The 16,154-nt window shown below is 35.5% G+C and overlaps 1 protein-coding gene, 2 long non-coding RNA genes and 1 other non-coding gene across 4 annotated transcripts; 2 read left to right on the top strand and 2 right to left on the bottom strand.

The window, feature by feature from the left end:
• The first annotated feature begins 166 nt into the window (after nt 1-166).
• Nucleotides 167-4,301, top strand: LOC105128793 (uncharacterized). Its single transcript, XR_842947.1, has 4 exons — nt 167-179; nt 1,336-1,341; nt 3,720-3,725; nt 4,206-4,301. It is a non-coding gene; the product is annotated as an uncharacterized LOC105128793 (long non-coding RNA).
• A 3,785-nt stretch (nt 4,302-8,086) lies between these two features.
• LOC105128792 (cytokinin dehydrogenase 5-like) lies at nt 8,087-13,390 on the top strand. The gene is made up of 5 exons (XM_011030620.1): nt 8,087-9,173; nt 9,476-9,603; nt 9,884-10,159; nt 11,203-11,468; nt 12,500-13,390. The coding sequence occupies exons 1-5, from the start codon at nt 8,582-8,584 to the stop codon at nt 12,840-12,842; spliced, it is 1,605 nt and encodes a 534-aa protein (XP_011028922.1). The 5' UTR covers nt 8,087-8,581; the 3' UTR covers nt 12,843-13,390.
• Nucleotides 13,391-15,213: 1,823 nt separating this feature from the next.
• Nucleotides 15,214-16,076, bottom strand: LOC105128791 (uncharacterized). The gene is made up of 3 exons (XR_842946.1): nt 15,759-16,076; nt 15,496-15,603; nt 15,214-15,430 (listed from the first exon to the last, which is right to left on the bottom strand). It is a non-coding gene; the product is annotated as an uncharacterized LOC105128791 (long non-coding RNA).
• On the bottom strand, nt 16,014-16,085 carry TRNAE-UUC (transfer RNA glutamic acid (anticodon UUC)). The gene has a single exon. It is a non-coding gene; the product is annotated as a tRNA-Glu (tRNA).
• Nucleotides 16,086-16,154: the final 69 nt, after the last annotated feature.

Below are 16,154 nucleotides of genomic sequence, written 5' to 3'. Positions count from 1 at the left end.
AAATATTCACACTCGAATCAATGCACTCACATATATGGAATCATATCCTACGATCAATATTTCATATCAGTTTCAATATTCCAAACTCAAGCAGCTCCCTTGACCAAGAGGAATAGCTAGGGGTTTACAACAGGGCCATGGGTGAGCACCTGGAATCAATGGACCCAACGGATTTTTTCGTTATCCATCAACAAATTATTTTTATATCTATCCATGGAAACTAGAATAGAATAAGCACTTCGTAAAAAAAATAAAAATAAAAATAAAATTGAGGAGTGCGTTGCCCACTTGCTGTAAATCTATACCGTGATTGCTACAACATTCCAACCACCCCAAAGTTGCTCTTTTTAATTCAATACGAACAAGTTCAGTAACAGGCATTGTTCTTGATTCCAGGGTCCAGATGATTATCTCACAATTATAGAACTGTATATTTCCTGTGGCCCAAAAATAATGTATGAGCACATTGATCTTGATGTTAGTATATGTCCTACACAGCTTGAGAAACCCATTTAATATGTAAATAGTCACAAATTAGTAGATTGATTGTATAATCAATACTTGATATAAAATTCTATTTAGATTATTGTCTAATCATGTTTTTTTCAATTTTTTTATTTTTTAAATAAAAAAACTTTAAAAAAATAACTTGTAATAATCTCCCATTCAACCCTAAAGAGCCAATCTCTTGAATAACTGTGTAATCTGTTTTTATATTTAAAAATGCGAGTTCAAATTAAAGCAAACATAGTGTAGTGCGAAGTGTCGCAGTCATCCTTGGCAGTTGTAGCCAATAGATTTGAGGCTAAGATATTAAATTCTTCCGATTCAATGCGTTAAAGAAAGTTGACGTATCACTGATATAATTAAAGAAATCCAGCCATCTTCAAAAAACAAAATCATAAACAAGTTTCTTCCGTGCAGGCTGCTGGAAGAGAGGCTGCCGAGCAACATGGACATATGTGGAGTGAGAACAGTACTTTGCCTCCTCCTCTTTTAAGGAAAGAGTGGCTGCAAAAGTTGAATTGAGGCTGCAGCCCACTTGATTGAAAAAAAAAAAAAAGAGAGAGACTTGACGAAGCTCTTCTCGTCCTTCAAAAAAGATTGAATCTTACATAACGACAAGTTATTAAATTAATTTCAAATAGAAAGAAATAAAGAAAAAGTAATAGAGTAAAGAGAAATATAATGCCTTCCCTCAGGTGTAGTAATCTGTATTAGCAAATTAAATATATCTTATAAATTTAAGAAAAATATATGGAATTATCTAAGAGAACTCCAAGGGAATATGTTCTTCCTTGGACTTCTATAAAAAATATATAGAAAAATATATAGAAAATCGTGGGTCGACTGTTTCCTGGAAGTAAATGTGTTTGCATCGATGGAGTCAAATCCCAAACCTTTGGTCTCGTAGGTTTGCCCCCACATGTTTATTGAACAGTCCGTCCAGTCATTGTAATATCGCACGCCAAAACACCACACTCAAGCCCATTTTCCACTGAGAGTTTTGGTTCGTTAAAGCCGATTCCACGTTTGCCCCACTAATCTGCTCGCCATCATTCAAATTTGTCCATTGCCTCTGATGGAGACTTAACTCTTGTACATCGACGGAGTCTTGTAGATTGTGTAATGGACTAGTTCCTAGGTCCAGATCTTTTGATTTTGGCACATTAGTACTGATTTTTTATGTGAGTTTTCTTGTTTTTTAGCATGGTTAAAAAAATAGTAAAATAACTAAGTTGAAAAAATAATCAGAAATGTAACTTATTTTCACTTGCAGTTTTAAGACCAAGACCCCTTTCTCTTCTTCTTTGCTCCTCCATTTCTCTCCCCGTAACCACCGCCTGGATCTCCCTATTCCCGCCACCAAAAACACCCATAATAGCTACATCACCCATATCTCTCTAGCTCTACTTGCGGCGAACATCCCTTTCTCTTTCTGCCAGCGGCGACTCCTTATTTTTCCGGCTAAAACATTCACCATTGGTCACCCTCACCATCCACTTTCCATATTTAGAGATATATTGAACATTTTCTCTTAATTAATTCAATGTAATTTGTGTTTAATTGATATTATTTTGATTTTATTGAATGTTAGGATTTTAAATTAAAAATTAGGTTAATTAAATGTAATTTAAGTTGTTCATTAAGTATAATTTGGTTGTTTTGTTAAATAACCAATTATTTTAGGTTGTTATTCACTGTGAACTAACAAAATTATCTGTTTGAATAGTTAGTGTTGATTTAGATTAAATTATGGATTAGGTTAATTATATATATTTCAAGTTGATAATTAGTTTATTTTGTTAAATAATCAATGTTTTTTAGTTTTTGCTGATTGTGAATTAACAAAATTATATGATAGGAGAGTTAGTGTTGATTTAGATTAAATTATAAATTATACCGAATTATGTATAAAATAATAATCCTAGTTCTGAAATACATGAATTTGATTGGTAATCTTGCTATGGTAGCGGAATTTAATGAATGTAGGTGTTCGTTGATTAATTTGATGAGTCCAGGTTTTAACTAATTATTTTAACATTGTATTTTTGTTGATAATTAATGCACTTTAATTAACTATGATAAATTAATAAATTAGAAATGTGTTTTGTTTGATAAAATATTTGATAATTTAGAAATATTATACTTTCGTAATGACATTATTATCAATACTAATAATGGTATCATTTATAATGGAAGAAGCCATGAATTTCTAATTGCCACATCAGACATGTCCCTTAAGGAGTTATTGAGAATGTTTTGTGATTGACTTGGCTGAAATATGTATAGAATAGAAGTTCAAATTACTTGAAGGGTTTGCAAACCGGGATCAATTTAACTTGTTATGTCGGTGTACCCATTTACAGTAACGAGAGTGTGAATTCAATATTTGGATTTAAGAGGATTAATCGAATTAATATGCAAAAGCTAATCTTTTTACATAGTAGACATGGATAAGAAAACTCTTATAATATAGAGTTGACTTGGTTTTAAGTAACTCTTAGAGAACTATACAGGTAACACGAGCATCTGGTTCATCTAGGTTTGGTAATAGTGCTAGTAGATAAATTTCACTCCATGAAATTATTAATATGGAACATTAGTTGGGTATCACATCTACTTCATATTGCTATAGAGAATCTAAACTAAGTGATGATGAAGATAAACATTATATTGGTAGAGTTGTGGTGGAGAGGGAAAATAGGGATGATAAGGATGATAGGAATGTTGAGTTAGTTGAGCTTGTCAATCAATAAATAACACCTCCTTCTCCTGAATTTAAGGTTGTTAGAGCAGATGATCAATATGGATGCAATGACTAAGTTTATAGTCATAGGTATTAAAGCATATCAGTTGTGAATTGGAGTTTTGGAAAAGATTTAGAGACAAGTCCGGATGTATTAATACAGTAAAATGGTGGCATATAAATAATTCTTTGTAATACAAGATCATTGTTCAACAAAAAACTATGTTCAGTTACAGTGTGTTTGGAAACTAAATACTCAATGGTATTTGTGTGGGAGGTATCACTAAAGGTCTTATTTATGAGAAATTTCAAAATTAAAAGGGTCATACACATACAGAACCCTCTCATTTTGCAATGCCATCATTCGATTAACTCAAATCTAATTATTGGGGTGATAAAAACAATTATAAAAAGGAAATTAAGTATAAATGTTGCAACGATTCAATGTACCATGAAGAGGGATTATAAGTATAAAGTTTTTATTTGATGGCATGAATGGCTAAACAAAAAATCTTAGAGTAGTTTTTTATTACACACAAAGAGTCATTTTAAAACCTACCTTGAACTATAATGACAACCAACAATTCAAATCCTGGAACAATTATCACTTGGGATCATAAAATGGTTGATGACAATAATGCATCATTTGAAAGAGAATTTTGGGCACTTGGTGCTTCAATTTATAGATTTATTTGTCCTCTAATTATTATTGACGGTACTCACCTTTATAGTAAGTACAAAGCTAAATTGTTGGTTGTAGTTGCTTATGATATGAATAATGGAGTTTATCCGTTGTGTTTTGCTATTATAGAAAAAGAGATAAACAATAATTAGAGTTGGTTTTTGTATTTTCTTTGTTGATATGTAATTAACGGATAGACCAAGTTGTGTATTATATCAGATAAATATGTGGTGATTACGAGTTTTATGACATGAATTTTTTCACTCCTGTTAGATATCATCGATATTGTTCACAATACTTTGTGAATAACTTCAACACAAAGTTAAAAAAATATTGCCTTGAAAAAGATGTTGCATAAAACGTGTACAAACCCTTTTAAACATAAGTTTGACATTTTATACGAGGAGTTGATAGTGATTGATCTTGCGATCAGAGCATGGTTAACTGTTGAACCTAAAGAAAAATGGGCATTATGTTATGATTATGATGGTCTTCATTATGACAATATGATCACGAACTCGTCAGAGTTTTTTAATAATGTTTTAAAAACTATATATGGCTCACTTGTTTTGTCTATATAACAAACAATCTTTTTCAGGTGTAATAAATATTTTATGGAACACATGGATAAAGTTGAAGAATTTTTATATCATGATATATTGTAGACTTTCAAGGTCCTAACTAAAATACTTGTTATTGAAGCAACTTCCAGATTATACTTGATATTTCTATTTGATCTTGGAAATAAGATATTTTAATCTAAAACACCTCCAACAACTAGTGTTACAAGAGAAGTACGAGAAACCATTAACATTAATGAAGCAAGTTGTACTCCTAATAAATAACAACTATATCATCAACTATGCTTACACCTAATTGTACATTTCACTTTATGAAATGAGATTATGTATAATATACCTAATTGTACATTTCACTTTATGAAATGAGATTATGTACAATATGTTGATGATTTCTATTCCAGCTTGTCATACAAAAATGCATATAGTTTTTATTTTTAACTTATCATACAATATGTCATTGTAACTTGTATATACTTGTTTAGATTTATATAGATGTCCAGCTAGATGACATACATATAAAGGTCGAAATAAATCCACTCATCAACATAATGAAATGGATGTTAGAGAAAGCCACTCTCTTAATAAATATGGATATGCAATCAAATGGGTCATAACATAAAAACTTGTGAAACTAGACAATATATGATATTGTTTTTGTATTTTTTTAAATTATATAAACTTCAATTATTTTTTAATTTAAATATATATATGTTTAATTATTTTGTAAATACTAGTAATTTCTTTATACAAGACCTCAAGAGAGACATGGTTCGGACTAAAAAAGGTTCAATTTCTTTTAGGATATCGACAGACAGGGCCATCTCGTTGCTCATGATAGGTTGGGTTTATATAAATAGGATCAACATTGTTTTAATGATATTTCGAGTGAAGAGGTAATACTTTAATTAAGAACTGCACATTATTACAATTTTAACGATTTAATTATTTAAATACCTAAGTTGCTTCATTTAAGTGAGGTAATCTAATAACACCTAGACTACTTTGATAAAGTTGCATGATTATGTCTGATCATATGTTATCGGAGCTGGTTTTTATGAGACCAGTCAGCCGTATCATATACATCTTGACCATGCATTGATTACAGCATTGGTTAAGCGATAGAGGTGCGAGACGTATACCTTCGATCTTCGTGTTGGTGAGATAACATCTATATTACAATATGTGACCATATTGATTTGTCCTCCAATAGATGAAACCCTCGTGACATACCGTGAAAGTTCAATTGATAGAGAGACTTTATGTCACCATCTGTTAGTACTTGTGCCTCTAGCTAATGGTTGTAGGGGATATTAATTTTGAGATCCCTTTGGTAGATGCAAAAATAGACCAATTGATTATGCATACCCGAACATATATATTACATAATTTAATTGTCTTATTTTCATGAGTATTGCTAGTAATGCAATACCGTAGTGTTTTCTGAAATTTACTTGATGATTTTTATGTTATTTATAATTAGAGTTGAGAGGTGTCATGATTGCATATGTATATCGACAACTATGTAAAACATATCTATGAAATAAAAAACAAATTATTGGTTGTCTATTATTTTTTTAGGTATATGTATTTTAAATTATTTGATTATCAGAATTCATAGTATTTTAAATACTAACTTATAATTCGGAATGTTAATTAATATAGCTCTGGTCATAAGAGAATATTCATATTGGGTGTCTAGAGAGTTGAGGTAATAAGATTTTTGACACTGTCACTTAGAAACCAATCTTCATTGGTTTTAAATAACAATAAAATAGAATTGATTGTAATCAATATGTTTTTTTATATAAATTGAATGTAAAGAAGGGTACCAATTTTGTGGCTTGTCTTGTAAGATGGTGTGAGTCTAGAGATTTCACAGTAAATTCCACTTATATCCATGAGTTTTACCGGGATGAGCTGGACGCACAACTGTCATATCAAATATGTATTACAAATGTATTAGTTTTTCTTCTTATTTGAACATTAATTATTTAGTTTCAATTTGTCATCTAAGATAAGGTTTTTATATGTTCTGATAAGTTATATGAATGTTATATATAAATGACTTGATACTTCTAGCTTTGCTTGCATGCCGTAAGAGATTTGATATTTGATTAGCACATGTCCCATTGTACTACTTCAACATTGTTAAATATTATTATCCTGATCATGTAATGCAACAATTTAAATATTTCAATATCTATTAAATTATATTGTTATCAGAAATGAAGCGCAAAATATTAATTATTTGGATAAACATGATGAGAATTGGGTAGTAATTCATGCATTTTTTTTTTTATATTTATGGGATGCTAAAGCTTGTTCATGCCATAATGGATAATTTGACAAGATGATACCTGGGGTGATGAAGTTTCCTACCTTAAGGGATAATGGGCACATGTTTTGGTGAGTTTGGTTTTGTTGTGTTGGATGAAGTATGTGGTTTTATATGTATTGGATTGTTTGCTATAACACCAAGAAGAAAGAAATCAATTTTGCAGCCGAGAGATTCTTTTTATTGTTTTTAAACTAAATGGTTAGTTTTTAAAAGAGAGGCAGACATTAACACTACAAGTTGCAATTATAAATGAACTACGTACCATCTGCCTTGATCAACAATTTGTTGACAACTGTTAGTAGCTGAGAATATCTTGGATTGATCTTCTAAATCTTTATGATGTGAAGGACACTGTGTAATCCTCGGTTACTGGAACTCTTCAAAGTTTGCTGTGATTTCATGGCCATTTGTAACATTATCTTGTACCATCAGCGTGTCACAGACAAACTGCCCTTTAGTCTCTTTTGTCATTCAGTTTTTTTATATACTATTTGCTGATGGAGTCACAACAAGAAACTTCCTTATCTCTTCATTTGGGAGGATTAGATACCTTATCTCTCCAAGAATCCTCATATTCTTTGCTGACCAGTCATGGATTATTAACAGAGAAACATCCACTTGATGAATTGGGACCGTCTTTTGTTGTCATATTTTTGACTGCTAGGACTCTTATAATATCTCCAAAAATGGCAAGACTAGGGCCTATTTTAACCATTTGGCTCGCGTGTTGTAATGAAATATATATATATTTTTTTTTGGGAGTTCAACATTGACCGCCCGACACCCAATTCAATGCCCACGACTGGTTTAAAAATACATTCCTTTATCTATGATAATTGTTTATAAAAAAGCAATTGGATCTTTCATCGAAAGAAGTACTCTTTCGCTAAAATTTCTTGGTACTGTGTTAATTGATCATTTCCATTTAATTTATAAACTAATTGCCCAATTTGTCCCCGACATCGTCCGGCCTCTGCTACCACGTGAACCCTCCCTTGCAGCCGACCCTGCGTAGATCTTCCGTATCCATATCTGGGCCCTCTATTCAAAAACTGGCCCCCACATCCTGCCTCACTATCTTCCTCCACACGTGTCACCTCACCTCTCGCACGTGAACATCCACGTGTCCCTTCTAACTTTCTCCACCCCATTTTTGTCCTATAAATTGAGAACCTGTATCTTATAACCTAGACACAACACACAAACGACCCAAAAACACTTTAGTCAGACTCAGTCTCCTCTCTCTCTCTCTCTCTCTCTCTCTCTCTCTATGTTAACCCAGCACACAAAAGAAATTAATTTATTTTCTATTGCTGCAAAAATATTTTGTGGTAGATTTTTTCTCTCTTGATTCCTCGTTTAATTCACTTGTGTTATTTTCTGTGCAACGTGCAAAAAGAGTATAGAGAAGATTAGCAGGGAATCTGAATTTTCATGTTTTGCGTGGAAAATCTTTAAAGCGCTATCTATCTTACGTTAGCCCCACGATAGCCTCCACCACCACAAACACTGTCACCAGATTTTGTTCTCTGCCTTTACCTCTTACCCTTATAAAGACCCACCCCCACCTCCATTACCACCACCACTCCCGCCGCTTATACCTTCTTCTATAAGCCACCACTTTCTTGTTCTTCTTTAAGCCACCACTTTCTTGATTTTTTCCTCACAAAGGATTCTTTGCTCCTACATACATTCAAGACGACCAAAGCAAGAAAACAAGAAAACTTAAAATGACTTCTAAGCTTCTTTTAACATTTGCTATCTGTCGTCTAATTGTGACGGTAGGGTTGACCGTTGACCCATCGGAACCACTCCTTGGGGTTGACGATCAACTTAGCGTCGACCAGTTTGATGTCGAAACGGCGTCGCTTGACTTCGGCTTGCTTACCCGAGCCGAGCCGATGGCAGTCTTGCACCCCGGTTCCGCCGAAGACATTGCCCGGCTTGTTCGAGCGGCTTACATATCGTCTCCTGGATTCACTGTCTCGGCTAGGGGACATGGGCATTCCATAAACGGCCAGGCGCAGACAAGTAACGGGGTGGTGATTGAAATGAGCGGGGGCTCGAAAGGGAGGCGGCTTGGATTGAGGAAGCTGGATAAGCCACAAGTATCGATAAAGGAGAAGCACGTAGACGTGTGGGGAGGGGAGCTGTGGATAGATGTGTTAAGGAGGACATTAGAGCATGGGCTAGCACCAAAATCATGGACAGATTATTTGTATCTTTCAGTAGGTGGTACCTTATCTAATGGTGGAATTAGTGGGCAAGCTTTTAACCATGGACCTCAAATTAGCAATGTCTATGAGCTTGACGTTGTTACAGGTTGGTCATATAATAATATTCATGGCATTTCTTGCATGGCTGGTTTTTCTCTATTTCTTGTTTTTTTTAATAGTAAATTATTTTCATCACAATTTAGTTCTGGGTTTTCTGTTCTTTTCATTAACAATCATTTTTTTTTTGACACTGGGTGACACATGACTGTTTTTTGGTCATTTGAAAGTGTTTATAATTTTTTGTGTATCGAATTGTCTGTTTCTATCTTTTTCCTCCTTTAATTGTATATATTAGGAAATGGGTTGGTTTTATATCGATGTAATTAATATTCAGCAACTGGATGTCAGGCAAAGGTGAGCTCTGGACATGCTCAGAAGAAGAAAATTCTGAGCTGTTCCATGCTGTTCTTGGTGGTCTAGGACAATTTGGAATCATTACAAGGGCTAGAATTGCACTTGAACCAGCTCCTCAAAGGGTATGTCTCTCTCTCTCTCTCCCCCCCTTGTTGCGAATAATGTTTTCACTTGTTGGTAACAGATTTTGGTTCATTCCACGGTGGGGCTCGTAACTTTGCATAAATTTCCTAGTATTAGTTAATGATTATTCATGACCCATGAGTTAAGGTTGGGTCCATGCAGGCTTTTTAACCCATTCACACGGCTGTTCTAAAGCTGGCAAAGTTGTTGACGTCTTGCTTTTGCCGCTTACTTGTTTTCTTTCGTTTTCATGTTCTGTTTATTGTTTTATTATTGTAGGTGAGGTGGATTAGAGTACTTTACTCCAACTTCTCGACTTTCACCAGGGACCAAGAGGACCTCATTTCCTTGCATGGAAACCCTTATAGCCAGAAATTCGATTATGTTGAAGGATTTGTCATTGTTGATGAAGGGCTTATTAACAATTGGAGGTCCTCTTTCTTTTCCCCTCGCAATCCTGTTAAGATTAGCTCCATTGGGGCTAATGGGGGCGTGCTGTACTGCCTCGAGATCACCAAGAATTACGATGAAGCCACTGCCGATACCATTGATCAGGTAAAACCCCTTTAATTCGTCCACGGAAAGTGGATGTATTGGTTTTGATCATAACCATGGTAAATTGTCTAAAGTGGTTATAAAACTACGGCTTCTTTCGTAAAAATATTATTAAGAACTTACTAATAATCCGGTCGTCCTGCTGCCTGCCTTGACACCTGACCTCGTCTCAAGTGGCTCTGACTGAATTATTTAAGTGCATAGCATGATTAAGAGATGAAAATGTGAATAATAATGTAGTATTGCAATATTTATAATGTTTTTCTCCAAAGATGGTACTGGCTGGACAACCCTATATAATTAATAAATTTGCCGAGTGCAATCGACAAATACCTTGCGATGGAGCTGTTTTAGAGCAATTGGCCGAAAACCATGCATATGAACCGAGTCCATAACATAATTAATAAACCAGGTTACAAGTAAATTAATCAGACTGTCCAGGTTTCTTAACAGTGAAACTACCAATGCCTGTACACATTCAAATTTGTTTCGAGATGCACGCTAATCCAATTAATTTTTATTTAATTTTACAATAAGTTAGAACCTTCTACTATCATCGCTGTTACTATTTTGTAGTATTGTACGTACCCACACCTTTTCTCTACTTTTAACAATGTGCTGCCCACAAGGTTTCCCCACAATTCCTAGATTATATGATTGTGATTAGTTGGCAAATATTTTTATACGTGGTAGCTAATATAAAAATACTACAAGACACATACAAGAAAACATGGGAGATCTAGCGTAATCTATCGTCCCATTCGATCCTAAGACTGAACACTACTTTTCTATCTTCTTACAACATCAAATATTACTAAATCTATAAGCCGGTCACCCACCAAATTATTCTCTTCTAATTAATCTCTCCTTTCTAGAGTTTATTAAGTATTAATTAATTGGAATCAAACTTATCCGACAAAAGCAGCTATGTCTAGCAGCAGCAGCTTTAATTTTTGTTGTGTACGTTGATTATATTTCTCTAGTCTACTTGTAATGGCTCCAACAAATTACAATTAATTGGTGGTTGGTTCCACTGTGTGCAGGAAGTGGAGGCTTTGATGAAACGATTGAATTTTATACCATCATCAGTCTTCACAACAGATTTGCCCTATATTGATTTCTTGGATCGTGTCCACAAGGCCGAGCTAAAGCTAAGAGCCAAGGGTCTTTGGGAGGTGCCCCACCCTTGGCTCAACCTTTTTGTTCCCAAATCAAGGATGGCCGACGTCGACAGGGGTGTCTTTAAGGGCATTTTAGGAAATAACAAGACAAGTGGACCCATTCTAATTTACCCTATGAACAAAAGCAAGTAAGTAATTCTTGCTTTATAGTAACAAGCATGATGCATCCATCTCATCTTTATCCTTTTCACTTGAGACTGCATGCATGCAACATGGAGATATTAATGTTTAGCTCTCAATTCTCATCAAGTGTCCCCATGTTGTTGTCATCCAACCGTACACGTAATTAAGCACTTGCACGTATAACTTATATACTTTTATACGCTTCGAACACATGTATACGTAGATTTAAATTTTGTAGACAAGCAGGCATGCCTGGAACCCTCTTGCCTGCCAATAATACAGGAACAAAACAAGTTATAATGGTATCAAGAGTTAAGCCAGAGATTACCTCTTCACGTTGGGGGGTAGCTATCAACCTTCAATAATACAAGGCATTGCTGCAGTCTGCAATAATACCTTCTTTTTCCTATAATAAGTTGTTAGTTAATTATAAAACGAGTTCTTACTTAACGACTTGAAAGAGATGATATGTATGATAATGAAAGACGAAGAGGAGGGAAAGATGCAGAGAAAAAATTCAGGTGGACCCATGAGAATGGTGGTACTCTAAATCTTATGGATACACGTGGCCCACATGCAAAAGAGCCCAGCACCACAGATGAAATATTTTGTATTTAAGGGCCAGCTAGGATTGACAAACACTGTTCTCTTTTGTCGACTGGAAACCAACAAATTGACGGTAGTGGTCATCCAAATGACAGATTCTCCTGTCAGGCGATCTACTTCATGGGTCCTCCATTAGAAGATGGTATCATGTCCATTTCCTAAACTCCTACCATGCCCTTTGATGAACAAATAGAACTAAAACATGATTAATCGACATCAATATTTGCACCAAGATAAAGTTTATGTATATTGTCCAATTGAGTTCCGAAAAGGTCCCACTGGTTTCTTCAAATCCATCGAATCCCTGCGTTGTGAACTCTCTCGGTCGAGAAAGATCCAACTTTGATGCCCTATCTTGAATAATTTCTTGTTTGCTAAATGCAAATGATCTTTTCTTAACGTTAGTGTTGGTGTTCTTGATCTTGTGTAGGTGGGACCAAAGGAGCTCAGTTGTGACCCCAGATGAGGATGTGTTTTATCTGGTGGCATTGTTAAGATCAGCGTTGGATAATGGTGAAGAGACTCAGTCCTTGGAGTACTTGACAAATCAGAACCATAAGGTCCTCAGATTCTGCGATGATGCGGGGATCAAGGTGAAACAGTATTTACCTCACTATACTACACAAGAGGAATGGAGGGACCACTTTGGAGATAAGTGGGACCAATTTTCTCGAAGGAAAATGGAATTTGATCCCCGGCATATTTTAGCAACTGGCCAACGTATATTCAATCCCCCCTTTCCTCCTCCTACCAGGACGGTGTCCCCATGGTGATCATGACACACGATAGTCTACTAATGCTACACAACATAGTATACTAACCTCTAGAAGCTAATAATCTTGTAAATATAGTTTTGTTTAATCAGTGACGCTGGATTAATAGCATTCAGCAGTATCAGTAGTCTGGATTTAATTTATTTTAGTATATAGCAAGAAAAGAAAAGGAATATTGTGAATTTTCGAAGAGGGTTTTTCTTACAGTGGTGGTGGTGGTGGTGGTGAATACTTTGTTATTCCAGGCAATGAAAATCTGTGGTTGGAGATTTGAGCTGGTAAAGATTGGGTCCAGGGATCAAGGACAGCACGTCATGCTAGGTAGCGGCTCTAGGTGATGTCGATCCTCTTCTCTGGAGCTTATGCTTCCAAGCTCACAGCTGGTTGCGGTTCCGTGATCCAGCCCACTTCACTGTGACCCTATTGACCCAGTGATATCTTCCTTTAGTTCTTTGACAAATTTGTATTGGATAAAGGTTCCATCATCATTTTGTTATCCATATAAATCTGTGAAAGGAACAGGAATGTTCTCCACGGTTTTGCTTTCTCCTAATCTTCTATTCGTTTTATTGAAGTTTATGACTCGATTATTGCTGTACAACAAACGAGTGAGGATAGAAACAAGTTATTGTTGCACCATGCACCGATCAACCTAATCAAGAGTGAATGGAGGAAGGAAGTATTTTTCTTCGGTGATTGAAAATTGGAAAACATTTTTTTTTTTTTTCAATCTAGCACTCCATAGACTTACGGGCTATTATCCCACGAGATCAAATCCATTAATTTGGTGATCAATCGGTCAAGTTTTATACAAGTGTATAAAAAGACATGCTGGTAGTGAACCTATAAAAGGCATACCATCTCCCACCAAAACGAAGCATAGTAAACAATGAAAGCGATTCCATGATACAAGACAGGCTGGCAGGTGGACCAAAAACCCGATATAAGTAGGAAATGTCGCTCAAAAGTTGGCCAATATGAAGGGAGCGCCTTCATGTTTAAGTTCTCGTTCATCGCTTCCTCATTCCTCTCGGCTACAAAGGACGACTTGCCCTGGGACCTTAATAGCATGCCGGCGGTAACCTCTGGATGGTTCACCTTGCCCGCTTTCAACTTCTTCGTGGAAAAAACGTTCTCTTCGCTTTGCTTCAATAATTGTACACTTGATGACTTCTGGAAGCAAGGGGAGAATGCAGAAGTGGATTAGAACTGGCATCCCTACTCAAAAAGCGAATAAGGCGATGACAAAATTTCTTCAATGCAAGTTGCTTTCCAAATTTCTTCAATGCCAGCCAATATATTGTTTTCTGTCTTCGCAGTCGTTCCTTCAGCCACCGATTCGACTGCCCACATGCACACCGAAGCGAATCATAACTACAGTTGGAGAACAGAGCAAGAGCATATGATAGGAGAGATTATTAGCCATACACAAAAAGGGGACCCAAAAATAGTTATCATGGTGAGTCCCATTTTTATATGAACAAGGAAGCAATACACCTGAAGTACTAAATAATTTCTTAAATGGTAATCAAGGATGATGACATGGTCATAACAAGGGACCCAAAAATTGTTTCAACGCTTTTCGGAACAAAGAAAGACCATGCCGATGAAACTGATGTTACCATTAACATATCTTGGTTTTGCTGCTACGAGCTTTCAACATCAGCAACAATATTTGTTTTTGTATCAGCTTTGTCCAAATAAAACCAGTCACAATTCACTAGTTCATCAAGTTCAGAAGCATTTGTGTGGGGAATGAATATAAGCAACACTGATGCATTGAATCTCTGATCAAATAGGTCATCACCGTAGATAGAGTATGCCCACAGGAGATCAATTCTCTCAATTCATGCTCAAGGTGAACTTCTGACGGAGTTTCAACCGAACAGTCTGTCCTGCCTTCAATTAGAAGTGTCATCTCCTCCTGAGGTTGTTGATTCAGAAAACGTTCTTTTGCCTCCACCAGAGTGCTCCACAAAAACTGATTAGGCACACTCACCTTGATCAGTGAACAGGGACGAGACAAAAAATTGGAATTCAACTGATAAGTAACTAATAAGGCATTATCATCTTTCGAGGTCTGATATTTATTGTTCATGGCAATTGGGGGAAATTATACAACTTACAGTTCAAACTTCCAAAATTAGCATCATTATCCAAATTTTTACACTATATGAACAGGATAAACCGTGTAAAAAGTAATGAACAAAAACCTCCGTCTTCATGTGTTTTGTCATTTCTCGAGCCATGACACGTCCCCTGAAATGCAATTACATTGACCGCAATGACCAATACTAAGAAATCATTTATCTTACCGCAACATCACTCTCCTGATACTCACTATAGATGGGTTTCTCCAAACCGTCCCTATGTTATCAACCAAACATGCACAACGGATTCTTTCAACCTATGAGCTGAAATTTATTTAAAAAACTTACAAAATGCTTGCCAACTCTGCATCAGGACCCAAATGCCAGGTGTCCCTGCGTCGCTGATCAGCAGCACCACAATCTCGCCCTGTTTCATCCTCCTTAACACCGTCTGTTCTCTTTGAGACTCATTAAATTTATGATAACTCAGCTGCTAATCTAAACCACACAATTAACAACAAACCAAATCTCCAAAACGGCAAGGCAGGAAGCCAAAAACTCACCAGTGGAGTATGGATATTATAATGGTGAAGTAATTTCCAAGAATGCCTTGTATCTTCATATAGGATTACGTCAGCAGATTTTAATACCCGAAGAGCCCTGCCTTAATCCTAAAAAAACACGATAATATTTTTGAAATTTATAACAGGTTTCAAATCCCGGAATAAGAGTTTAAATAGTTTGCCCTAATTAACCATAGGCTAAATAAAAAATGAAAATATCAAAAAAATCCAAAATTAATATTGAAATAAAAGGAGAAAGATACCTAGACAGATAGGCTAAATTTACGTCAATCATAGACGTATGATTATTAATTTTGAATGATATTAAATTAATGTGTTGAAAGCTTCATTAATATCATGATCAATAACTAATGAGTATTAGTTGTTGGGTCATACTCTAACTATGTGGTATTAACATAAGAATTTTCTTGCTAGATTTAGCATTAGTTAATCATAATTAATGGTATCCATCTAATGTCTTTGACAAAAGAATGGTTTTCCTGCCAGCTAGTGCAAAATTCCGTTGCCGGGAATCGAACCCGGGTCTCCTGGGTGAAAGCCAGATATCCTAACCGCTGGACGACAACGGATGCTTTTGCTGGTTGTACAAGATACATATAGATAACTCTGAAACTCCCAGCCAATCAATACCTGATCAA

This window comes from Populus euphratica, unplaced genomic scaffold (assembly GCF_000495115.2).
Source record: "Populus euphratica unplaced genomic scaffold, PopEup_1.0 scaffold11.1, whole genome shotgun sequence".
Classification (NCBI taxonomy): domain Eukaryota; kingdom Viridiplantae; phylum Streptophyta; class Magnoliopsida; order Malpighiales; family Salicaceae; genus Populus; species Populus euphratica.
Note: the sequence above shows the minus strand (reverse complement) of the source record. Positions and strands in the feature narration are given on the sequence as shown.

What these genes read in the sequence shown, in the direction of transcription:
- LOC105128792 (XM_011030620.1), top strand. Translation starts at nt 8,582, where the DNA reads ATGACTTCTAAGCTTCTTTTAACATTTGCTATCTGTCGTCTAATTGTG. An exon ending in TTGAACCAGCTCCTCAAAGG is followed by an intron (nt 9,604 to 9,883) that starts GTATGTCTCTCT and finishes TTATTATTGTAG; the next exon opens with GTGAGGTGGATTAGAGTACT. An exon ending in TACCCTATGAACAAAAGCAA is followed by an intron (nt 11,469 to 12,499) that starts GTAAGTAATTCT and finishes GATCTTGTGTAG; the next exon opens with GTGGGACCAAAGGAGCTCAG.